This window comes from Neoarius graeffei, chromosome 28 (genome assembly GCF_027579695.1).
Source record: "Neoarius graeffei isolate fNeoGra1 chromosome 28, fNeoGra1.pri, whole genome shotgun sequence".
In the NCBI taxonomy this organism is placed as follows: Eukaryota; Metazoa; Chordata; class Actinopteri; order Siluriformes; family Ariidae; genus Neoarius; species Neoarius graeffei.
The window spans coordinates 7187960-7215229 of NC_083596.1; the positions used below are offsets into that span (position 1 = coordinate 7187960).

Here is a 27270-nt window from a genome sequence, read left to right on the forward strand (position 1 = left end):
CCTGGATGAACTGACGCAGAAGCTACACCTCCTCCCCTGGACTGACTGATGCAGAAGCCACACCCCCTTCACTGGACTGACTGATGCAGAAGCCACACCCCCTTCACTGAACTGACTGACCGAGACCATGTCTCTGCTACAAAGACCACGCCTCCCTCACTGGAATTATTGACCGAGGCCACACCTCTTTCACTGCCCTGACTGATTTCTAGGCCATGCCTCCTTTATTGGACTTTGGACTTGTTGATCCTGAGGCCACACCTCCGTTACTGCACTGACTGATACAGGATTCACACCTCCTTCACTGGACTGATTGACACAGAGGCCACGCCTCCTCACTGGACCGATTGACACAGAGGCCACGCCTTCTTTACTGCAGCTGATGACTATAAGAGGCAGTGCCCTTTTTTTTCTATGACCGACTATGATCGTGGCCACACCTCCTTCACTGGACTGACCGACTGGCACAGACGCCACGTCTCCTTCACCTCCTTCACTCGACTGACTCGTCCAGAGGCCACGCCTCCTTTCTTGGACTGACTCCTCCACTTTGATCGACACTCGCAGGCACAAACACGAACAACTCTTCACACTGTCGGATTTACAGCTCATCATTGACACAACTTTTTGCAGCCATCTTAAGCCATTTCAAGCCACTCTTCAGAAGCTTCGGGGAACCGAAGTCACAAATCCATCAGGTTTTATGATCCCCTTTGGTGTCGTAGCTACAGCTGTGTGACCCAGCTGGATTTAGTGAGCACTTGTAGACCAGACCAAACCCTCAGCAGCCCTTTAAAACCAGACACTCATCTATAAACCTCCTCTGCTACTGGCACAATGATTATTTTCACCCCATTCACACAATGACAAATCCAAAGCATGGCACATTTCCTTCCAACGTATGAGTGTTTCCAGAAAACACCATCGTACTTGCCCATCTGCTGTAAGGACAATCAGGGGAGGGGGGAAAAAAGAGGGAAATTGCACAGCGAATTGGAAAGATAGTGGAGAGGAAAGTAATTATCCGAGTCGCATTTCTAATCTGGCGTCAGAGCTAATCACGGCGGGGCGGGATTATGAGCACTGTCGGCGCAGGTCGGGGACGAATGACGGCGGCTGTCTATCTATGTCTTCCACATGTCTCTCCGCTTCTCTCTCTCTCCGGCCTACAGTTACACTAATATCCATAAATAGGGGGTAGATTTGATTACCCTCATGTATAATAGACAAAAAGGCTGTGCTGCAATTACCTCCGAATGGGGCTGGTGTGGGTTTTTTCTCTTTTTTTCTTTCTTTCTTTCTTCTTCCCTGGGTCCCTATATTAGCGTACACACACCCATACATAGTGATTGGAATGCTGATGTGATTGAGCACTCTCTCTCACACACACACACACACACACACCAACGCTGGCACTCAGGGAGCAGAAACAGAGAAGTCAGAAAGCAAAACGCAGCAATTTCTCATAATCAGATCAAGCGATATGGATGTTTTATTTCCAAGAAGATCCACGCCAGGGGTTTTCTCGGCCCACTCCTAATTACACCACGGCTCATAGACGGCTGTAAAATATTCAAAGGCCAAAAGTGACCAAAATCAGAAATGTGTGAGGAATAAGTGAGCGTTTATCGCTTTTGGGCTCACATCAGGGGGTCGTCGTCGTTGTCATCTTCACCCCCTGCTTGGCGTTTAATAGTGCAAAATAGCCTTAATTATTAGGATGATATGTGTTCTAATGCACTGTTAAATATGAATGAGCCATTAACGCTACTTTGACATCCTGACATTACTAGAAAAAAGGAGAGGAAGGATTCTAATAGCTGTGTCGAAACGAAGAGAGAGAGCGAGTGTCGACTCCTTTTCTGTTTCTCTTTGTCTCTGTGGATCTGACATTTCATCTGGCATTAAAATCGTATCATCCCACTTTGTATTGATCATTAAGCACCTAATGTTTCACAACCTGTAGCCTTTTTATTTATTTATTTATTTATTTTTGGCAGTCGTCCCTTATGACGAGGGCGAAGGAGATGGAAATGAAATAGGTGTGTGTGTGATTTCAGCAAGGACGCTCGGTGTTAGATGTACGGCTCATTGCGTCGAGCTCCAGGAAATAGCCTGCATGTAAAGCTCAGAAGCAGGCGTAACCCCGACGGCTCCAGGAGAGATGCTTTATTAGATTTGCGGTTTAAGGATCGATACGCTGTGTGCAAATGTGAATTAATGATGCAGGTGCTGCTCTTAAAGGCATCTAACAGGAAAAACCCACTAACAGCCTGTTGGCCTTCAGTCACAATCTGGTTTTCAATTCCATCGCTTTTGTCCAGCTCTTTTCTTGATCTCTCTCTCTGTGTGTGTGTGTGTGTGTGTGTGTGTGTGTGTGTGTGTGTGTGCGCGCGCGCAGTGTGCCAGCTCAGCATTTTTCACGCGTGTGGGCTCCGTCTCTGCCCTCTGCATTATTGTAAATGTTTGATTGTGTACAGAGAGACGATGATCATTTTATTTAATGGTTGTTGGTCATTAATTCACAATGGATCAGTAAAACTGAATTCACGGTCAGTCTTCTTTCTTTCTTTCTTTCTTTCTTTCTTTCTTTCTTTCTTTCTTTCTTTCTTTCTTTCTTTCTTTCTTTCTCGCAGATAAATCAGTTCTTTCTTTCTTTCTTTCTTTCTTTCTTTCTTTCTTTCTTTCTTTCTCACACATCATTCTTTTTCTTTCTCGCAGATAAATCAGTCTTTCTTTCACAGATATCAGTGTCTTTCTTTCTTTGTTTCTTTCTTTCTTTCTCGCAGATAAATCAGTCTTTCACAGATATCAGTGTCTTTCTTTCTTTCTTTCTTTCTTTCTTTCTTTCTTTCTTTCTTTCTTTCTTTCTTTCTTTCTTTCTTTTTCTTTCTTGCAGATAAATCAGTCTTTCTTTTTTTTCTTTCTCGCAGATAAATCAGTCTTTCTTTCTCACACATCATTCTTTCTTTTTCTTTCTTGCAGATAAATCAGTCTTTCTTTCTTTCTTTCTTTCTTTCTTTCTTTCTTTCTTTCTTTCTTTCTTTCTTTTTCTTTCTTGCAGATAAATCAGTCTTTCTTTTTTTTCTTTCTCGCAGATAAATCAGTCTTTCTTTCTCACACATCATTCTTTCTTTTTCTTTCTTGCAGATAAATCAGTCTTTCTTTCTTTCTTTCTTTCTTTCTTTCTTTCTTTCTTTCTTTCTTTCTTTCTTTCTTTCTTTCTTTCTTTCTTTCTTTCTTTCTTTCTTTCTTTCTCGCAGATAAATCAGCTTTCTTTCTTTCTTTCTTTCTTTCTTTCTTTCTTTCTTTCTTTCTTTCTTTCTTTCTTTCTTTCTTTCTTTCTTTCTTTCTTTCTTTCTTTCTTTCTTTGTCAAGACCACAACTGTGGGGATTTCATTAAATTGCCTGTGTATTGTCTGATTAATTTGTTGACATCGTTACTGTGATTGGATGTAAAATTTCCTGCTTCAAATGCGACCAATAACGTGACTCATTGCTAATTCAAAATTTTCATTACTGTTAACGGCAGTCACCCCTCCCCCACCCCACTTCTCACACACTGGTCATGGTCTTGACTCGGTCTCGCCTGCCTTGGTCTCGGTCTCGGTCTCAACCCCTCAAAGTCTTGGTCTTGATACGCTCTGGCCTTGGTCGTGACTTGGTCTCGGTTTAGGTGATCTTGACTACAAACCACCTACAGACACGCTAGTTAGCCACTTACTGATACACTAGCTAGCGTTTCTTTATTAGCAGTGTTTTCACCCCATTTTTTTCCCGTCCTCTAACTTCTTTTTCCATTTCTCAGGTCCAGATCAGCGTTGCCAAAAAACTCACCAGAGGTCACTACTGCCTCTCTGAAATGTCACTAAAAGTCTGTAGATTGCGTCAATCACAAATTGTCGAAAGGTGATTTTTGCTGTTACTCGACAGCGAGAATGAAGGTTATCAAAGTTGCGAGAAGTTGCTAAAATTGGCTCCAGGTAACGTTTTTAGTCACGAGAGAATGTTTCGCCGTTCCCAAGCGACTGAATGTTCTTGAAGGCGCTAAACTGGCAGCACTGCTCCAGATGTTCCAGATGTATCTTTTACCTTGTCTTTTTAGACCACAGGTGTGGCTTTATCTTTAAAAAAAAACCCACACAAAATAAAAAGAACTATACACTCGCATAGTCCCAAGCTACGGAAGCGTATTACTGCCATGCCAGAAAAATGAGAACACATCGGTATCATGTTATAACGTGGAAAGTTTGTTATTACAAAATGTTTTTCATAGTTTAACAAAATATTTTAACATTCTTACGACATCGTGTTATAAGAAGAAACTTTTGTCTGGTTGTAACGTGATAAATTATTGTTGTTATAACAAGATAATTTTTATGGTTCGGCTGGAATTTGAACCTCGTGTCTGAATGAGGAAACAGGAATACGGCTCATTTACACCATTTTGATTAAATTCTGCTTCGTGCTTGGGTTGAGACGCGGAGAGATCCTGCTGAGAAATAGTAACATGAAAAACATCTTGTTCTCACAAACTGTTCACGTTATAACATGATACTGCTCTGTTTATCTTTTTCTGCCGTGGCAGCGATACGCCGCCGTACTCGGCGAACGTTCTTCTTGCTAATAGCCCGAAACAGCTCTGATTTAATCCCAGCACTGATCTCTCGATGCTCTGAAAACAGACAAATCCTCATTTCCTGCATGTTCAAAATTTACAACGTTCCTTCACTCTCACACTCTTTCTTTTTTTTTTTTTTTACTACACTCATGCTTCTTTCTGGCCCGGACATTAAAACATATTTGCTAGTATTTGATTCACGAAGGATCCCTGCCTCTCTTTTCTGCTGTCTCTATCACCGCAGCGCTTTGCCGAGAAGTGTGGATAATTAATGCTTACGCTGCAGGCAAACTTTTAAGTTGTAGGGCGGTTATTGTTAATTACCAGGTTGTTTTCTCATCTCATCTCATTATCTCTAGCCGCTTTATCCTGTTCTACAGGGTCGCAGGCAAGCTGGAGCCTATCCCAGCTGACTACGGGCGAAAGGCGGGGTACACCCTGGACAAGTCGCCAGGTCATCACAGGGCTGACACATAGACACAGACAACCATTCACACTCACATTCACACCTACGCTCAATTTAGAGTCACCAGTTAGCCTAACCTGCATGTCTTTGGACTGTGGGGGAAACCGGAGCACCCAGAGGAAACCCACGCGGACACGGGGAGAACATGCAAACTCCACACAGAAAGGCCCTCGCCGGCCACGGGGCTCGAACCTGGACCTTCTTGCTGTGAGGCGACAGTGCTAACCACTACACCACTGTACCACCCCTCATCTCATCTCATTATCTGTAGCCGCTTTATCCTGTTCTACAGGGTCGCAGGCAAGCTGGAGCCTATCCCAGCCGACTACGGGCGAAAGGCGGGGTACACCCTGGACAAGTCGCCAGGTCATCACAGGGCTGACACATAGACACAGACAACCATTCACACTCACATTCACACCTACGCTCAATTTAGAGTCACCAGTTAACCTAACCTGCATGTCTTTGGACTGTGGGGGAAACCGGAGCACCCGGAGGAAACCCACGCGGACACGGGGAGAACATGCAAACTCCGCACAGAAAGGCCCTCGCCGGCCACGGGGCTCGAACCCGGACCTTCTTGCTGTGAGGCGACAGCGCTAACCACTACACCACCGTGCCACCCCTCAGGTTTTTTTTTTTCTTTATTTTCACCCCTCCTCAAAATCTCGTCTTAAGTAAAAAGAATCTGTTAATGGAGATACAAATTACATGTAGCAGTCTTGGATTGATTATAGCCCTTTTTATTTTTCAGAGTGCGTTATTGGTATTGGGGGGGAAATGACTGGAAAAGTGTGCTAATGCAGTAATGCGGAGTCAAACGGTGCGTAATTTTCACTGTCGTTGCACGAAATGTGTCATGATTGGAATTTCTAATTAATCAAAAGCACTAATGGGGAAAAAAAAAACATTAATTTCGATCATATTAGGAAAAATGCAAATGCTTTCAAATGCATTTTGTGTCTGTGGGTGGTTCTTTTGTGGCGTGTTTGGAAGAGCCAGTGCCCTTCAGCCACACACACACACACACACACACACACACACACACACACACACACTGCACTCCCTCACCATCTCAGTGGATCCCCATCCCCTTCTCGTGCTCCCTTTCATGTTTCCCCGAGCCTCCTACAGCCCTCTTATTGATTACTCCTGATCCTGAGGGGCTTTTATTTAAAAATAAATAAATAAATAATTCTCATTTGTACCGCCATATAAATGCAACTTTTCCTCAGCAGTGTGCCGTCTCTGAAGCCCTTCGGCGCACCGACCTCTCTCGAAAGGTCCTTCTCTATTTTTATCCATATATCCGTGCACGTCTGTGAAACCCCTCGAAGCTCTGAGAATTTCCAAACCTACTGTATCTACTGATCCAGATGTGGTTAAATTTTAATGCCACATCACTTACCTGCAATACCTCATGATTTTTGGTGTTCCACGGGTCTGTCTGAGTGAAAAGATGCTTGTTATTTCTTGCAAAACTCAACACTTAAAAAAAAAAAAAAACTTTTTCACTGTGGGACTCGATGTAAACGGCTACATGCGGATTCTGACAAAAGTCGACTTCTAGGGGTCCAGCGATTTGAGCAGCGGTGGTCAACGAATCATCGCAAATGTCGTGAACGTCGATAGACATGCACGTGCCGCAAAGCCCTAACGTAGCTTTAGCACACGGTGTGTGACGCGCGACGGTTGTTCGCAGTGTTTTAAATGCCAAAGTTGTTGTGCTGAAAATATTAGTAAGGAAAGGGAAGTCTTCCATGGCAGAGGAGCTGTGCATGAGATGTATCGTCAGTGATGAATCCGATCGATCAGACGCTGACTTTTTGAAACGGATGTCAAAAGTGATCTCGAACCTGAACACTCTGGAGAGGGAGCTGAATAAAATACAAAGGAATATACTAGTGCAGCTCAAAAAATTAGAATACCATGAAAAAGTTCCTTTTTTCATAATTTAATTCAAAAAGGTAAACTTTCATATATTCTATATTCATTACATGTAAAGTGAAATATTTAAAGCCTTTTTTTGTTTTAATTTTGATGATTATGGCTTATAGCTCATGAAAATCAGAAATCCAGTATCTCAGATTATTAGAATATTCCCTAAGATCAATCAAAAAAAGGATTTACAATACAGAAATGTCCAACTTCTGAAAAGTATATTCATTTATACACTCAGTACTTGGTTGGGGCTCCTTTACCATGAATTACTGTATCAATGCGGTGTGGCATGGAGGTGATCAGTCTGTGGCACTGCTGAGGTGTTATTGAAGCCCAGGTTGCTTTGATAGTGGCCTTCAGCATATCTGTATTTTTGGGTCGGGTGTTTCTCATCTTCCTCTTGACAATACCCCATAGATTCTCTATGGGGTTCAGGTCAGGCAAGTTGGCTGGCCAATCAAACACAGTAATATCATGGTCAGCAAACCATTTGGTAGTAATGTAGTTTTGGCACTGTGGGTAGGTGCTAAGGCCTGCTGGAAAAGGAAATCAGCATCTCCAAAAAGCTCGTCAGCAGATGAAAGCATGAAGTGCTCTAAAATCTCCTGGTCGATGGCTGTGTTGACTTTGGACTTGATAAAATACAGTGGACCAACACCAGCAGATGACATGGCACCCCAAATCATCACAGACTGTGGAAACTTCACACTGGGCTTCAAACACCTTGGATTCTGTGCCTCTCAACTCTTCCTCCAGACTCTAGAACTGTGATTTCCAAATTAAATGCAAAATGTACTTTCATCTGAAAAGAGGACTTTGGACCACTGAGCAACAGTCCATTTCTTTCTCTCCTTAGCCCAGATAAGACACTTCTGACATTGTCTCTGGCTCAGGAGTAGCTTGATATTAGGAATGTGAAAGTCGTATCCCCTTTCTTGAAGATGTCTGTTCGTGATGGGTCTTGATACACTGACACCAGCCTCAGTCCACTCCTTGTGAAGCTCTCCCAAGTTCTTGAATCAACTTTTCTTGACAATCCTCTCAAGACTGCGGCCATCCCTGTTGCTTGCGCACCTTTTCCAGCCACCCTTTTCAGCAATGACCTTTTGTGGCTTACCCTCCTTGTGGAGGGCATCAGTGATCATCTTCTGGACAACAGTCAAGTCAGCAGTCTTCCCCATGATTGTGGTTGTGTGTACTGAACTAGACCGAGAGATACACTGTGTTCATACTGTTTTACTCAAACTCGAAATGAAATATTCTAATATTTTGAGATGGGTTTTTTTTATGTTTTTGTACTGTATGCCATACTGATTAAAATTAAAATAGAAAAATGCTTGAAACATTTTAGTTTATGTGTAATGAGTCTATAATATATAACATTTCCTCTTTCTTAAATAACTGATGGAAAATATTGAACTTTTTCACAATATTCTAATTTTTTGAGATGCACTAGTATTTATTTATGAAACTGATTATTGGCCAGCACTGGGTCTGAAGGGTTAAAAATGTATTCAGCAAGTGTTTTATTCCTCTTATACGACAGCATTTTTAGCAACACTTGCACTAAAAATCACTGTGAGACGTGTAAGAGGAATAAAACGCTTCTGAACATGCTGTTTTAGGAAAATAATCAACTGCAGGGTGTTAACAGTAACTCTGCTTCATCACATCACGCTTTAACGTCGCTTCGAATTGACATTCTGTCTGGCTGTTTCTTATTAAGCACTGTCATGATGTCATTAAGTGACTAAATGATATTCTTCTATCCACATTCACTGGATATGAGCAATCGGGTGCTCTGATTGGCTACTCTACTACCAGCTTATATACCATGAGTAGAGAAAAACAAAATGGCGGCGCGTGTTGCTGGGCCAACCGAGGACGAAATAAAAACTCTGTTCGAAAACAAAACCACAAAAAAGCAACAAAATATGGAATAAAAGTATTTGATGGTAAGAACGTATCTTTTTTTTTTTTTTTCAAGAATTATTATTATAGCATTTTTCACAAATTGCTCCTGGCATTTCGCCGGTTTATTTAGATTCTAAGCGGAAATGATTTTGTCGGACATTTTGTATAAAGTTTTTGTTTATCGAATTTACGAAAAATGAAAATAAAAGTGCTCTGTTTCTCAAAATCCAGTGTATGTGGATAGAATAAAACATTCCACTCAATCTCGTTGTACATAGATTATAGATAACTCGGTGCTACGTGCCTCGTCGGCTATCAGTTCATGTACGACTTGATTTCATGGAATAACTGTTAAATAAACCCAGCAGATATTTTGTGCTTATTAAGGCCACATTATGTTCACCAATGTTTCTAAAGTGGTGTTTACATTAGACCGTATCAGCGGATCATCAGATTAACGTTTTTAAAACGATTCGCGTGCACACAGCAACGCCAATACACGATTCACGTGCACACAGCAACGCCGATACACGGATACGCTCGGCTCCACAGGCATCCTGCGCTCCAAATCACTCCGCCCTGAACAGCGAGTGCCCTCTGGAGGGTGCGCACTCCGGCCCTGCGCAGCTCACAGAGCGCGCGAGTGAAGCACACGAGCAGTGATTCGGGACAAATAGCAGGAAGTGAAGTTCGCACCGTTTTTCAGCAGTCGCGTCACATGACCAACGTGGCATGACCAACGCCAGCGAATCAGGAAGGTGGATGTCGCAGTGACGTTGTCCAATGACGACGTCAGCTAGAGCTCAGCACTGCGTATCCTCGTTCCTCAATGTTTACACAGCACCGGATCAGATACGTACTGGGTTGAATACGTGGGCCCTGGCGGATTCAAACTGTTCCGCCTGTGGAGTCGTTTCCCGGCGTTTTAATGTGCACGGACAGTGCATCCGCGACGAAAACGATACGGATACGGTCTAATGTAAACACCACCTAAATTAGTAATTTTCTTAAAGACTACATTCATATCTAGTAGTACATTTACTGAGACTGAAATGAATAGTTTTGGTTTGGTTTGTCTCCACACACACACACACACACACACACACACACACACACACACACACATCTGTGAGCTCACATCAGTCTCTGGTTACACTGGACAGTTCAGTTCATTAAGCACGTTTCATGTACTGAGCTCATATCCATAATATTTACTGCTTTTTTTATTTTCATATTTAATCCTCCAGTCGTGAAATTTACATTCCTGAACTTATAATACTGACATCATTTCATCAGCAGTCCTCTGATGTGAACTCACATGCACTCTTATTTTGTTTCCTCCCACAGAATGCACTGAAATCAGGCCACACCCCCTCAGAGATGATGTCATCAATCTGTACCCGGACCCGTCCCACAGACCTAAGCACACTTTACATGCCCACGGACAAACGGCTTCAACCAAGGCTTTTTCTTTCCTCCTCCTTCTTCTTCTTTTTTTTTAATATCTAGAGCATATATTTTTGTGTACATATCTATATGATTCAGAATAATGCTTATTTTGTGTGCAAAAAAAATCGAAGACAGACCTTTTTTTCTACAGGAAAACCATGAGCAATACTTCTGAAAAACTGAGTCAGGTTGCAATCTGCTGGATTTGTATTGCTAACTTTTTTTTTTTTCAGTCTGCGAAAGTTTCGTTAGGGATTCGTTCTTTTTCAGGGTTTGTAACGAATAATGCATTTACATCCTTATTAATGAGAACTTGCTTATTTAAGAGAAATAATTTTATACCTTGGAATAAAAAAATACTTGTACATTTTGTGCATCATAATAGAAGAAATAAATAATAATGTTCACATCTGGGCTGTCATTATTCTTTTTATTTAAAAGGATTATTTTTGCTCATGGAATGAAGCTGAAGATGAATCTTATTAAAAAAATAATAATAATAATAATCCCCCCCCCCCCCAATAAGGCACTGCTTTCAACATTTGAACATAAGAATTAATATTTTTAATCAGTAAATTCATTTTAATCAATACAGTAAATATTTCTATTTATATTTTGTGGAGAACTATCTATTTTCTTATTTATTTTTTAAAAATTGTGTATTTATTAATTATTAACTGATTTATTGCAATTAGATTTTTTTTTACAAATTTAAGTTTATCTATCATTGCATTTTTACATTTTCTTATTTGTTTTTATTTAAAATTATTTTAAAACTTTTATGTATGTTATTTATATTTATTGATTTTAAATTTTATTTATTTCCTTTCATTTTTAAAGTCTATATAATTTAGTTATTTAATTATTTTATTTTATTTTATTTAAACTACATAAATACGTTGATAAATATTTTATTCATTTAAACTGATACATTATTTACATATTTTTGTTTCTTAGATTTTTAAGTTTATGCGTTTATTTGTTTTTTCATTAATTTGTTTACATTTTAGTTATTTTATGTTTAAATTTGGAAAAAAAAGATAAAAAGTTTGTATTTATAGTTGATGTATAAAATATACACTTTTTAAAATTTTATTTATATATTCACTCATGCACTAATTTATTTAAAGGTACCAAATTTTCCATAATCAGAATCAGCCGCACACAATGACAACCATTTTGAAAATGATTTTGATTGTCGGTGTCCTTTAAAAAAATCTGTTTTTCCTGGAAGCGGTGTGTCGTTTGTGGCGCTGTGATCCACATGACGCACGTGGGTGACTTCTGATCTTTTCATCACGGCCACTGCGGTTTCCACGGGGCCGAGGCGTGCGGTCATTAGCATGCGTTAATGGTCTGATGTTGCCAAGATAATATCAGTCTATGGGAATTTTCTCCTCCCTCCACCTCTTTCTTTTGGCCGGGGCTTGCTTACAAAATGGCCGGAGAGTCCATTTGCATTTTATAATGGTCATGTTTTGCATAATTGTTTGGACTCTGAAAGTTTTAGCTCCCCTTGTTCTCTGCTTAACGTTCTAATTTTAAAAAGATGCGTGTGACTTAGTTAAAGCATCAGATGGAGTAGGCCATGTGTCTGCATCATTAAAACTCAATAATGACCCAAACAGGATGGAAGACAGTGATGTGACATTTCAGCCCATCAACAAAACAACAGATTTTTATGTGATATCGCTCTCATTAATTAAACTTCCCTGTATAAAATCGCCATTTTATGAAACGGCTAAATTGCCCTCTCTATCTTTGCTGCTCCTTTGGCAGCCTGCATTTTTGTAAGCGATCCCATGTTTCACAGCATGAAATTACTTCAGAGCTCCTAATTACTGCTTGTTATCAGTTGTCATATCTGATTAGTGGCCTGACTGACTCAGATTATGTGCATTTCTCCAGGAATACAACAAAACATCCGAGTCAGTGAAATATAATACAGTATTGGATTGAACTGCAATTCGTTTTAGTCAGTAACAGCTTGGCCTTTGGCATGGAGGGAGTTTGAAGGCCGTCTGCATCTGCAGCAGATCCTCAAATCATTCATTTCCTCACACGAATGAGTTTAATATGATACAAGGTGGGCGGCACGGTGGTGTAGTGGTTAGCGCTGTCGCCTCACAGCAAGAAGGTCCTGGGTTCGAGCCCCGGGGCCGGCGAGGGCCTTTCTGTGCGGAGTTTGCATGTTCTCCCCGTGTCCGCGTGGGTTTCCTCTGGGTGCTCCGGTTTCCCCCACAGTCCAAAGACATGCAGGTTAGGTTAACTGGTGACTCTAAATTGAGCGTAGGTGTGAATGGTTGTCTGTGTCTATGTGTCAGCCCTGTGATGACCTGGCGACTTGTCCAGGGTGTACCCCGCCTTTCGCCCGTAGTCAGCTGGGATAGGCTCCAGCTTGCCTGCGACCCTGTAGAAGGATAAAGTGGCTAGAGATAATGAGATGAGATGACACAAGGTCCTTTAAACTAAAATGAGATGATGCACTTTTCGGAATGTATTCAGAATGCATTAGTGAGGATTCAATACTGAAATTGTGCACGTCGGCCTTCAGAACTGTGCTGTAACTTCAGAGCGCTGTTCAGAAGTTATGTGAGTTTATGCACATGGTGTGAATTTTGGGGAAAAGCCATGCCCTAATGGTTAGAGAAGCTGCTTTGGGACCAAAAGGTTGTTGGTTTGGTTCCCTGGACCAACAGGATTGGCTGAAGTGCCCTTGAGAAAGGTACCGGTACCTAACCCCCAAATGCTCCCCAGGCTGCTCTGGGCATGTTGTACGTCGCTCTGGATAAGTGCGTCTGCTTAATGCCTAAACCAGAGGCGTGTTTCACCGATGTACATGTGCTCTTCGTCTTGGGTACATTTTTGTTCCGCAAGCTAGAAGTATTATTAATGCTGCATTCCAAAGACTAGAAAACACGAACAGCGTAACATCTCTAAAAAGTGAATTAACCACAGGTCTAGCGCCCCTGCTGTCGAGCTTCAGTATAATATTTAGCTCCACCCATCCCCATGTGTTTCAATAACAAAATGGCCTATTTTCCATGCCCCTTTTCTTGTCTAAATTGTCTTTCCATCTACAGCATCTAATTCTAATTCATATCAAATGAGTGCTTGGTCAGCTTATCCTTCAAAACTATTCTTCAAAATTTGTGTTGATTGTGATAATTACAACTACGACTATTCATGCGGCAGTATTATCAGCAATATACTGGATTCCTATTATTATTATTTTTTCCAAAAGTGTGCCATCTTTTCATTCATACAGTATATCATATGCTGTCTTAGTCTTTTTATTTTTCATTTTAAATTGTCTCTTGCTTTTATGATGCGTATAAAAAAAGAAAACCTTTTTTTGCTTCTTCAGTCCGCATTTTCTATCCCAGATGTTTTTAGGCTTTAAACATGAATGTGTGTGTTTAAAAGTGTCGGTCGAGATGCTGTGTTTGTATGATTTCTACTGTAAAAAAAAAAAAAAAAAAAGATGGTTAAACTTAGAAATGAAAGTTCACCTGCTGTCTTAGCTTACTGAGGGCGCGTGGCTTTTTCGTCTTGCCGTGGCTATGCCGTAGTGCAGCTGTGAAAACCATACACACTGCCATCATTGCCGTAAGGACATATGTTGATATACGTTGCTGTCGCCATTGCTACCGTTGCTATCATCATGGTTACCTTGGTTTAATTTGCAAGTTTACTCCGCCCAAACTTATGTGACGGATCACCTCCAAAATCTGCCAGGATGTCCATGGTAGCCCCGGCCACGGTTCTCACGAATCAACCGGCTATGCGTGACCTTAATGTTACCTTAGAAAGTTTTTTTTTTTTTTCCATAAAAAGCACTTTCTTGAAGCCTTGAGGCAGTCTATTCAATTTAATTCAATTCAATAGTAAGTGAAGTTGTAGAAGGTATACATTAGTGCTTCGTAATGGTGTTTAAATGCAACTGACTGGCACAAAACTGGAAAAGGAAAAAAAAAAAAAACGGTTCGCTTTTATGTAAATTCAAAGCCATACCACATAAATCTTCTAACATCATCTTGCGTATTTTAACATACAAACCTTAAATACATTCCCTAGCCCTGATTTTAAGATTTGTCCAGTACTTGGGATTGTTTTATGATAGTAGATGCCCTTCAAACAGTGATACTATGATAATATGATGTACTTACAGAAGAGCAGAAATTAATCTGTGTTTTATGGAATGAGATGTTAGGTAATGAAAACGAAAAGACTTCTGTGCTGAAATGTCGAGGAAAAAACCCATTTACAGCATTAGCATTAGTTTTAAGCGGCGCATTATGACTTTATGGGCATTATGGTGCAAATTGCAGCACGATTGAGCTCAAGAGATATAACATTATGTTTTAGTGCCTGAACATGGCTTGTTGTAAACTCAATATAAGAAAATTACCTTAATATTGGTGTAAGCTTGGGAAGTTTGGTCAAGATTTAATCTGATATGTTGAAGTGCCTTTTTAGCTTTTGCTTCACTTTTATTTAGTTCCTGTTTAAATGGCCGATTAAAGCAATACTGTGAAATAAGTTGAAAGTTAGCATCAACTGAATTGTGTGCCTTTTTCTATTCTTACCCAGTCTTTGAATAAAAAACAAACAAACAAAAAAACCCCAATCTGTTATGCTTTACAATTCTTTATTCAAAAGTAGTTCATTTTCACATTTGAAAGATTGATTTTTTATTTTTAATTTTTTTAATACCAGGAATCCATGATGCGCCTCATGCTCATGAACCTCATGCCGCTGCCTCCCATCATCTCCCTGAAGCTTCGGTACTCGCCAGGCCTGAAGTACCACATCCTGCCCTTATAGTGAGGGTACTCGTATATGAGCCAGTGGCCATCCATCACGTGGCATGACATGCAGCCATTGGACCAGTGGTAGCGATCCATGATCGAGTCACAGTCATCAGTCACTTCCATCATCTGGCCCATGAAGTTCTCCCTCTCGTACATCCTCATCCTGTAGGAGCCACGGTACTGTTCAGGAGACAGGATGGATGAATCATGGGGTCAATTTTGGATATATACACTCACCAGCCACTTTATGAAGGAACACCCATCCACCTGCTGTTTAATACAGGTATCTAATCAGCCAATCTCTTGACAGCAGCACAATGCATAAAATCATGCAGATACAAATCAAGAGTTTCAGTTAACGTTCACAATGTTCAAACATCAGAATGGGAAAAATCGTGATCTCAAAGTGTGACTTTCTTTCACTGTGGCATTGGTGTTGGTTTGAGCCACATGGACTGGTTTGAGTATTTCAGAACCTGCTGATCTGAGGTTTTCACACAAAAGTCTCTAGAGTTTACAAAGAATGGTGCGAAAAACAAAAAACATCTTTTGCGTGAACGACAGTTCTGTGCGTGGAAACAAACGCCTTGTTGATAAAAGAGATCAGAGGAAAATGGCCAGATTCGAGGTGGTTCGAGCTGCCAGGAAGGACATAGCAACTCATGTAATCACTCTTTACAACCGTGGTGAGCGGAAAAGCATCTCAGCATGCAACAGCAGAAGAACACATTGAGTTCCAGTCCTGCAGCCAAGAACAGGAACCTTAGAATCAAGAACAAGTTCCTATTAAAGTGGCCGCTGAGTGTACATTTTACCATTTCAGGCATGTGTCATTTCAGTAAGAAGTGTCTGTATCAGCTTCTCCATGTTACAGCCTGTTTTCACAGACACCACTGCCAACTCATTAATATTCATAAAGCATCCCTCTGTGTTTATTAATATTCATTACTTGACTCTCGGTGCAGTTTAGACCACCGCCAACACAAAAAAGTTAGCTTACTCTGGCAAAGTAGCTTGCAAACAGAATGCTAAAGAAACCTCAATATGAGCATGCATCCCTGAAATAAATGTTTTATGTTTAAAAAAACAAAATGAATGAATAGAAAATATAGTCAAGACATTTTTCTGGCCATTTTGAGCATTTAATCGACCCCACAAATGTGATGCTCCAGAAACTCAATCTGCTCAAAGGAAGGTCAGTTTTATAGCTTCTCTAAAGAGCTCAACTGTTTTCAGCTGTGCTAACATGATTGTACAAGGGTTTTCTAATCATCCATTAGCCTTCTGAGGCAATGAGCAAACATTAGAACACTGGAGTGAGAGTTGCTGGAAATGGGCCTCTATACACCTATGGAGATATTGCACCAAAAACCAGACATTTGCAGCTAGAATAGTCATTTACCACATTAGCAATGTATAGAGTGGATTTCTGATTAGTTTAAAGTGATCTTCATTGAAAAGAACAGTGCTTTTCTTTCAAAAATAAGGACACTTCAAAGTGACCCCAAACTTTTGAACAGTAGTGTATATGTACATATTAGTGTTGTGGGACTTGAGGCCAGTCTCAAGACCACTTTTTGAAGGTCTCAGTCTTGTCTCGGAATCGACCGCATTTTTACTCGGTCTTGTCTCGGTGTGGGACCTTGAGGACTCAGAATTTTATTTCAAGACCACAATTGTGGGGATTTCACTAAATTGCCTGATTTATTTAACAACATCATTACTGTGATTGGATGTAAAACTTCCTGCTTCAAATGTGACCAATAACGTGACTCATTGCTAATTTGAAAATTTTCTTCCTGTTAACGGTTGTCACCCTTCCCCCGCCCCCCTTCACACACGCTGGTCTGGTTCTGGTCTTGACTCGGTCTCGCCCTGCCATGGCCTTGGTCTTGACTTGGTCTCAAACCCTCAAAGACTTGGTCTTGTCTTAGTCTCAATACACTCTGGTCTAGGTTTAGTTGGTTTTGACTACAACACTAGTACATATTGCTGAATATTGATCTCAGATCTCAGCCCTGTTGATTTCTTGAACCTGACTGTCAGGAGGTGTTGATTAATTCTCTAGAACAGCAGCTCTGAAGGTAGTGACAGCTGACACACCAATCATAGGTATATTAATGCACTCTTTCTAATACATTATCATATCTGTAGTAACTTATATGGTTGTAGCTGCACATGTTAAAAAAATTTGTTTAATTTTAAGGAGATGCTTAACATCTTTGGAACAGTCCAAGATAAAACCGTACATTTTCCCAACGCAGAAAGATCTTTATGGAAACATAACAATATTTGGTGTTTTTTTGTTGTTGTCTAATTAACTTTTAACTAAGCTTAAACTAAACAAGACTGTGAGCTGGCTTAGTGGTTAGCATGTCCGCCTCTCGATCAGGCGATCGTGAGTTCTGCTCGGGGTTGGGTCATACCAAAGACCATCATCAAAACTGTACTTACTGCCATCTGGCAAGGCACGCTGCAATACAGATGTGAGTGGGGAGTCAAACTCTAGCAATTACCAGAGAACTAGCCCCCCACTGTAATCCTAGCTATATAGGCGAGAGGCCGAGGGCTACATCAGCAGAGATCAGTGCTGCCCAATGCGCCTTAAGGGCCTGGTTAGTACTGCCTGGGAAGACTAGATTCTGGCGCGGGAAGGACTTTTACTTTGTCACCTAAACAAGATAGGCTGGTGAGGGAATGACCATTTATAGCTGCTACAACATAAGTGAAAACAGGAACTAACTTGTTTTGAGAATGTTAACCATAAACGTAACTATAAACGTATTATACGGAGTACAATGTATCTTTGTTCAGGAAATGAAAAATGGTTCGAGTTGATACATTGCTGTCGTATAAGAGGAATGAAACACTTCAGGGCGTGGAAAATCAGGATGGTCGAATGACACCATGTTGTTGTTGATTAATTTCCTAAAACGTCTTGATTCATTATGTTTTATTCTTTACTCTAATGATGGACCAATCGCATCTAGTTATTATACGTGATGTCTATAAAAAAAGTTGATTTTCATGAGGGAATACTTTGTGAGATGAATAAACGTACCATGGGGATCATGCGGCAGGATCTGATCCAGTTGTTGGTCCCCCATCCCCACATGCTCATGTAGTCAGGGTACTCGCCCCTCCTGAGGAAATACTGGTTCCCCATGTAGTTGGACTGATCGTAGACCATCCAGCAGCCACTCTCCACCCTGCACGAGTAGCAGCGGTTCAGGTAGGACGACATGTCATTGCAGTCGCTGCTGCACTCATAGGAACGGCCTCTGAAGTTCCTGTCCTCGTAGAAGATGATCTAGAAAAGCCAAAATGACTCATTCAAGCAACATGAATAGCTGATATTTTTTAGAAATAAGTCTTCGTTCTTTCTTACCTTCCCCATGGTTCCAATTGGCGCTTCCAGTGGAGGCTTTGTTGGAGATGTTACACAAGTAGTGATGGGCACACTGTTCCACTGTTGAACCCTCATATTTATACCTGACTGACCCCAAAATCTGGTCGAAAACAGCATTGTGAAAACCCCCTGAGCAAGCAACATAACACACAGGATGGCTTTTATTACAGTTCCATGTGATTCAGCCTCCAGAGAACTTTTGATTGGATGCAAGACAATACACCAAAGCATTTATTTCTCTCTGTGTGTGCACTGTACTGGGTTTGTCATTTTCAGGATGAATAGCTGTGCTCTATTGAATGCCTTTTTTTGTCTTCGTGTCAGGCTGAGTGAGCGATTTGGTGGCCGTATGAAGGCCAAATATATCATTACACCTGATCTCGCACCACGACGTTTCAGGATCGATTTTTAAAACACTTTCACTTAACGTACAACTTTTAAGTCCAGCTGATGCTCGGCAAGAAACAGGCCCTGTATTTTTTTTTTATTTTTTGCTCTATGTCTCATGTATATCTCATTTCCATTATCATTGCCTTATCATCTGTTTAATAGTGCTACGGTACATTGAGCATCCTTGCTTCTACTCTTTGCAGTCATTGTGGGGTGTTTTTTTTTTGCTAACAAGTGTGTTTTGCTTATTTCTAAGAACCAGTAATCCTAACAGAATGCTAATTTCCTCACCGAATATAATTTGTCTCCCCTAAACTTCACCTTTAGCTTGTCTCAATGGCAATCTAATAATTTTCTAATTAAGTCCACTTAGTTAATGCATCTATTCATGCGCAGGCTGTGAATCATGACTCCCCTACAGCTTCGTGTGTGTGTGTGTGTGTGTGTGATGCAGGCTGGCAATACACCAGGACTACATCTACGTTAATCTAAAAAAATAGCATGTGTATTATTGAGGCCTTTAGCAAGCATTAAATTCTTTGCTACATGTCACTTCCTTAAACATCTTTCTTCCACAGAAGAGTGCAAAAGTTTGTACACCCTCATAGACATATTTGTAACTCATTCTTGAAGCACTGTTGCTTCAAGTTGTGTGTGATTAATTTATCTTTTTGGTAGATTTGGCATCTTATTAGACCCCTTTAGCAACATTATTTTGCACATGATATGTCTCATTAAACTCACATCACAGCTCAGAGAGTGAAAGAACAGGTTCGCTCGACTCGGCACCAGCATGTAAAGCCTAGCACACTGTTCTGCTTTTTTCTTCACATTATTTACAAGTCGGTGAGTTATTCCATCCTTAACCATTTTTATTCAGGTCAATTTCCCAAATACTCACTTCTGATTTATTTTGCATAAATTTGTCTGTGTTCTTGGGGGGAAAAAAGATGCGTAAATACGTACATAATTCTTCTGTGGTGCTATGATCAAAGACTTCTCATAATCTAGATTTTCTTTTCTGATAACACTGCCTTCTTTCTTCATGTAAAATGTTTTCATATAATCAAATAATTAAATATTCAGGACAACTTATTGAATATGCAAATTAGTCAATGGCATCATTTGGTGACTTCTAGTGACTTTTTAAGCACAAATTAGCTAAAAGTAGAGGTTTCCCCCCTCCAGTTTTGCCAACTTAGAGACTGTTGCTAGATTTGGCAACTTTTAAGACACCTTTAGTGACTTTAATTTAAAACAAACAAACAAAAAAGACCCTAGTGACAATTCTAATGACTTTTTGAGCACATTAATGACTGTCTTGAACTCAGTACAGCTCTCCAGTTCACATCACAGCTGCTGTTATAAGAATTTAGAACGCAAGTTTGTATGACTTGCCATCAGTGTGTAACGCCTGACTGTGGTACACTTGTGACCAATCACTGACAACCGTGGTCCCCCAACAACCAATCACCAATCACCACTGTTTATCGCACCTTCTTGCATCTTTCTTCATTTTAAAAGTTATTTTTGGAGATATTACGTATTATAAGTATTCAAAGTGAGTAAACATTTTCCTTCAGAGCTACTCAGTGTCAGTACTTCTTTTTCTCTGCGTTCTTGATGGAAGCTTTATCCATCCATCCATCCATCCATTATCTCTAGCCGCTTTATCCTGTTCTACAGGGTCGCAGGCAAGCTGGAGCCTATCCCAGCTGACTACGGGCGAAAGGCGGGGTACACCCTGGACAAGTCGCCAGGTCATCACAGGGCTGACACATAGACACAGACAACCATTCACACTCACATTCACACCTACGCTCAATTTAGAGTCACCAGTTAACCTAACCTGCATGTTTTTGGACTGTGGAGGAAACCGGAGCACCCGGAGGAAACCCACGCGGACACGGGGAGAGCATGCAAACCCCACACAGAAAGGCCTTCGCCGGCCACGGGGCTCGAACCCAGGACCTTCTTGCTGTGAGGCGACAGTGCTAAGCACTACGTTAGATTAACACGCAAGGTCTCATTTGCGGATTTTGTTATGCATGTACGTAGAGAGGTATTGAAATACTTCGTTCTGATTGGCTGAAATTGACACATAACACAGGTGGTATTTGAATACTTCACTGTGATTGGTTCATGGCAATTAAGTAACACACAGCACGTCCCAATCCATATTCGATGATAAATAGCTATCAGGCTACTCCTGTATATTAACTAGCAACTGATTGCGTGCTATTTTTTGCACACTATTTAATACACTAGTGTGCAATTTGGGACGAGGAATTACACAGAGCTCTGTAGTTAGCGTGGAGTAATGTGTTCAAGAGCCAAGTAAACTTTTCATAAACTTCGGATGTTGTTTTTTCTCTCTCTCTCCTTTAATTTTCTTAATACTCAGTGACTAATACTCGCAGAAGAACTTTCAAAACAACACTAAAAACCCACAGTTGGATTCAAGTGCTTTCATTAAATTAAATTAAATTAAATTAATGTATTTGCTTCCATTAAATTAAGCATGAATCAGTATTTCATATTTCAGAAGAGATGTGTGATTGTATTGACCTGCAAAATGTCTTTCCCTTCATAGAAAAGGCTTTTAGGAAGCTAATAAATAATTAGTGACCTTTTAATAGTCTGACTTATGAATATTAATGAGGAACATGTAGAAATGAGATGATTCATAGACTCATAGGAATAACACACACACACCACACACGGGTAAAAATCCTTCCTTTATAACATAAGTACATATTTCATCGATGTAACATAAAATTTTTATCAAACCAACAAAATCTACAGCACTACACCGTTTTGTGTGTCTCGGCCCACTGTAATCGTTAAAACGCTTTAAAATTGTAGTGTTTTTGCTTGAAACATCCTTTTCCACAAGTGGACCTTTTTAAGAAAAATTTTAACGTTACAGAAAATTTTACTCAAGCATTGAAATATTCCAGGTGGCACGGTGGCGTAGTGGTTAGCGCTGTCGCCTCACAGCAAGAAGGTCCTGGGTTCGAGCCCAGCGGCTGATGAAGGCCTTTCTGTGCAGAGTTTGCATGTTCTCCCCATGTCTACGTGGGTTTCCTCTGGGTGCTCCAGTTTCCCCCACAGTCCAAAGACATGCAGGTTAGATTAATTGGTCGCTCTAAATTGACCGTAGTGAGTGTGAATGGTTGTCTGTGTCTATGTGTCAGCCCTGTGATGACCTGGCGACTTGTCCAGGGTGTACCCCGCCTTTCGCCCGTAGTCAGCTGGGATAGGCTCCAGCTTGCCTGCGACCCTGTAGGACAGGATAAGCGGCCACAGATGATGGATGGATGGATGGATGAAATATTCCACAGGTCACATGTTCAACAGGAAGTTGCTTCGTCCAGATTTCCTGCAGATCATGGGAAGAAGAAAAGTAAGTTCTTGTTTTTTAAAAATGATTATCGTCATTGTTCTTCATTTTAGTGTTATTGTGATGTTCTTTGACCATCCAGACGTTTTACCCAAATTATCGATTAAAAGATTGAACAAACACTGCTAATTCTAAATATTTGTAAGAAATAAATCAACCATTAGCGTGGATGCTAGTGAACGGCGTTGTGTTTTTGCTAAATCTGTCCTTAAAAACTCAAACCTATCCCTCATTTAAAAGCAAAACGCTGTTCGACAACAACAAAACCTTGTAAAAATGGCATTATTACCTGAGAAATGGTTTGAACGGGCAAACTTGTGTTTTCTTAGACAATAAAGTACAATTTTAAAGCTTTACGCAGACTAAATCCTACCTCAATTACAGAATCACCCATACAACCTTTTAATATATAGCTCTATACCTTCCTACATAATTAAAACCCAATGATTAGATGTACGGTCTACATTTTAACGGCAGGATGTTTCATTAGAGAAATGAACTTCCCCAAGGGCACTATTTCTACCCCATCTCACGCTGTGTGGTCTACAGGATGTCCTCGAACACTTGTACGCCATGATCTGTCACTCGCATCATGGCTGTCAAGGATTTCAGGCTTTTCATTCGAGATGAGAGGAGATGACATTCCACCTAAACCACACCAGTGTATGCTGTATCTCATCACCCTTTTTTTTGTTTCCAATCCCACCTTCTTGTTTGCCCTCTAGACTTTTACAATAGGGCTTGGAAGCTTCCATAAAGCATCCTGCCACGAGCCCAAATGAGCTTCCTGCTCATATAAATCAAGGCCGATCATTGGTCTGGTCTGGTGTCGAAGCAGGCAATGCATTATTTTTATTTTTCCTTTTTCCTTTTATTCTCATCAAATTGACCAGCAGCGTCTGTGGCAGGGAAGGCAATCGCTCACGGAGGAGGGAGGAGGGGGCTCAGGGTCAGGAGGGGCCATGCATCGAGCTCTTTTGTGGCCTCTTTAACATGGCCATGGATCATTTGGATTGCACACTCGTCTCCTTTTAGGGGAAAAATGGAAGTAAGGAGGGCGATTGCTCTGTTTCCAGGGAGACGGAGAGAAAGTAATTAATAGTGAAGGAAGCTGTTTGTGGAGAACAAATGGCCGAGGAATTTGTTCGGAGACTTTAGATGTATTGATTTAGAATTAAACAAGACAAACTTTCACCTGCCATCTCATATACAAGAGGAAAAGAGAACGATTGTGAAGAAACAAGTCTTCAAACAACTGCACTTCAGTGACCTGAGCTTAAGCTAACTTTGATCAACCACTCAAACTTCATCATATATCCTCAACAGTGATGATCCTGAAGTCTCAATTCTGTCTGTTTTCTTTTCTATAACAGCAGCTCAACCGCTGACGATAGTGTCCTTGTATATCACAGGTTTATGGTGGTGTAGTGGTTAGCACTGTTGCCTCACAGCAAGAAGTTTTTGGGTTCGAGCTTTGTGGCTGATGGGGGGCCTTTCTGTGTGGAGTTTGCATGTTCTCCCTGTGTCTGTGTGGGTTTCATCCGGGTGCTCTGGTTTTCCTCACAGTCCAAAAATATGCAGTTAGGCTAATTGGCTGCTCTAAATTGTCTATTGATCAGGTTTGGAGAGGGGTGGGCTCCGCCAAGTTTAAAAAAAAACGCCCTAGACACACCAATGATGGACTGTTAAAGTATCATCATTGGTGCTCCTACAGCCCTTGCTGGCTATGGGACAAAGAAGAAGAAGAAGAAGTCAAGTTTATTTGTATAGTGCTTTTAACAATAGGCATTGTTGCAAAGCATCTTTACAGAAAATTAAAAACTTTTAAACATGAGCTAATTTATCCCCAATGAGCAAGCCTGTGGTGACGTTGGCAAGGAAAAACTCTCTCACATGATGTGAGGAAGAAACCTTGAGAGGAACCAGACTCAAAAGGGAACCCGTCCTCATTTGGGTGACAACAGACATCATGATTATAAATAATTTGCTTCTATAACAGTGTCCTATAGACTCGCAAAGTATAACTGTGTAACCAGGAAATTCATTATAGTTTCAACATTGAAGTCTGTTTTGTTGAAGTTCTAAACTGTTCATTGATGGAAACTTGAGTGCAAAACTGCTCATGACAACTGCAGTCCTAAAGTTAGCAAGCCAACTGTCATCCTCAACCATAAAAGCATTACTGTAAGTGTCCAGAGCATCTTCCAAGTGCGACTTTCGACTGTCCATATGGGTCCGTCCTCCACAGGAGCAACGTGATGAGACTCCAGCTAGATGTAGGGCATCAGGATGGATCAGGCAGGTCTGAGGGGCAGAAGAGGTCAGCATCTCGGTCTCAGGGTCAACATGTAACTCAGAAGGACAGACAGAGCGAAGGGGGGGAATAAGAAGATATCGCAGATTTATACTGTATGTGGGTACTTCAAAAAGTTCTCAGCCTCACCCAGAAAACCTCACAGGAGAAAGATTGTTCTTGCATTATTTTTCAACGTAGTCTCCTTCACCGTGCTCGGAACCCTGCCAAATCTCGCATCAATATTGCTGCAATTGCAATCCCCAGGAAGGTCCTAGACTTTTGAGAACTTCTCCAAACCAAGCTAGAGAACTACCATGCGCTCGGAATAGAGGACCACTGGCAGCATGTTAAAGACGCGACTCATGATGCAGCAATGCAGGCTTTTGGCAAGAAGGAACCCAAAAGTCAAGATTGGTTTGACGCAAACATCACGACTTTGCAACCCCTTATCGAAGCAAAGAGAGTTGCCATGCAGAATTACCAACGCAACCCTACACCACAGTCTCTAGAAGTACTACATGAGGCCAGAAGATGCACAAAAGAAAAATGCAAGTAATGTGCTAACGACTATTGGATGAGTCTCTGTGCTAAGATCCAGGCTGCAGCTGACACTGGCAATGTCAAAGGTCTGTTCGACGGAATTAAGAAAGCCACTGGACCTACACAAGCGAAGTATGCCCCAATGAAGTCATCAACTGGAGAGATCATAACTGAAAAGTCTAAATTGATGGAGTGCTGGGTTGAGCATTATAGCAAGCTCTATGGTGGCACCAGCTCCATTTCACCTTCTGCTCTCAACCAAATCAAAAGGCTCCCCACATTGTTCGAGTTAGATGCGATTCCCACCAAAGAAGAGCTCTCCAAGGCTATCACAGAAATATCTTCTGGCAAGGCTCCTGGAATAGATGGCATCCCAGCTGAGGTTTTCAAATGTAGCGGAAGCAAGCTCCTCGACACCCTCCATCAGCTTCTCTGCAAGTGCTGGGAGTTAGGATCCGTCTCACAGGAGATGAGAGATTCCTCTATTACTAATCTGTATAAGAACAAGGGAGATCGTAGTGATTGAAATAACTACTGTGGTATCTCACTATGCATTGCTGGTAAGCTGTTTGCTCGAGTAGCTTTGCACCACCTACAGAAACTCGCTGAGAGGGTCTACCCTGAATCTCAATGTGGTTTCCGTCCCAATCGCTCGACAGTGGATATGATATTCTCTCTGAGGCAGCTACAGGAGAAATGTCGAGAGCAACAAAGACCCCTCTTCATCGCCTTTATCGATCTAACAAAGGCCTTCGATATGGTCAGTAGGGAAGGTTTGTTCAACATCTTGCAATTAATTGGCTGCCCTCCTAAACTCCTCAACTTCATCAAGTCGTTTCACGACGGGACCTGAGGCACTGTTAAGTTCGACGGCAACACGTCCGAAGCCTTCGACATTAACAATGATGTTAAACAAGGATGTGTACTAGCTCCAACTCTCTTCAACATCTTCTCCATTCTCATGAAACATGCTTTTGGGTCAGCCGATGAAGGCGTCCTGCTACGTACTCAATCAGATGGGAAACTATTCAACCCAGCTCGTCTCCGAGCCAAGACCAAAGTCCGCAAGTGTAAGCTACGCGACCTTCTATTTGCTGACGATGCTGCTGTTGTTGCACATAGTGAAAGAGAGCTGCAGACCCTCCTGGACCGATTTTCAAGCGCTTGTGTGGCATTCAGTCTTACTATCAGCCTGAAGAAGATGAAAGTCATGCACCAAGGCTCTGAAACCACACCTACTCTAACCATCAATGACTACACCCTGGAAGTCGTCTCACAGTTTACCTATCTTGGTTCCACCACCACTGCAAATGGATCCCTGGATGCGGAACTCGGGAAAAGAATTGGTAAAGCAGCAACAAACATGACGAAGCTTTCCTCCCGATTGTGGGAAAATAAGAACCTGACTACCCAGACGAAGACTGCTGTATACCGTGCCTGTATTTTGAGCACCTTGCTCTATGGCAGCGAATCATGGTCCACCTATGCAGGGCAGGAAAAGTGATTACACACTTTCCATATGAGATGTCTACGCCGTATCCTTTCAATTAAGTGGACGGACAAAGTATCCAACAACGATGTACTTGAGAGATCTGGTGTCCCCTCGCTTTTCACCCTACTCAGGCAACGCAGGTTGAGGTGGCTGGGCCACGTACGTCGGATGATGGATGGTCGAATCTCAAAGGACCTCCTTTATGGCGAACTGGAAAATGGTTCAAGGCCCATGGGTCATCCAAAGCTTCGCTTCAGGGACATATGCAAGAGAGATATGATTGCAATGGCCTGGCTGTTGATAACTGGGAGCTGCTTGCCGCAGATTGCGCCAGATGGAAGACCAGTTGCAGCGTGTCCCTTGAAGCAGGAGAGAGGAGGATAAGGAACGAGGCCGTGGCGAAAAGGGAGAGAAGAAAGGTGGTTAGAAATGCTTTGTCAACATTGGATTTCATGTGCGTTGGCTGTGGTCGACCCTGCCGTTCAAGGATCGGGCTCTTCAGCCACAAGAAGCAGTGTCATCTCTTGCGCTAAAG

The 27270-nt window shown here is 41.4% G+C and overlaps 2 protein-coding genes across 2 annotated transcripts in view; one reads left to right on the forward strand and one right to left on the reverse strand.

Moving 5' to 3' along the window:
• Positions 1–10800, forward strand: part of mbd2 (methyl-CpG binding domain protein 2) — an 88093-nt gene extending 77293 nt beyond the window's left edge. Inside the window, exon 7 of the mRNA XM_060913469.1 lies at positions 10290–10800. The gene's annotated coding sequence lies outside the window, so the exon portion shown is untranslated. The remainder of the gene's footprint in view (positions 1–10289) is intronic.
• Positions 10801–15100: 4300 nt separating this feature from the next.
• On the reverse strand, positions 15101–18602 carry LOC132875813 (gamma-crystallin M2-like). Its single transcript, XM_060912903.1, has 3 exons — positions 18594–18602; positions 18267–18515; positions 15101–15385 (listed from the first exon to the last, which is right to left on the reverse strand). The coding sequence occupies exons 1-3, from the start codon at positions 18600–18602 to the stop codon at positions 15101–15103; spliced, it is 543 nt and encodes a 180-aa protein (XP_060768886.1).
• Positions 18603–27270: the final 8668 nt, after the last annotated feature.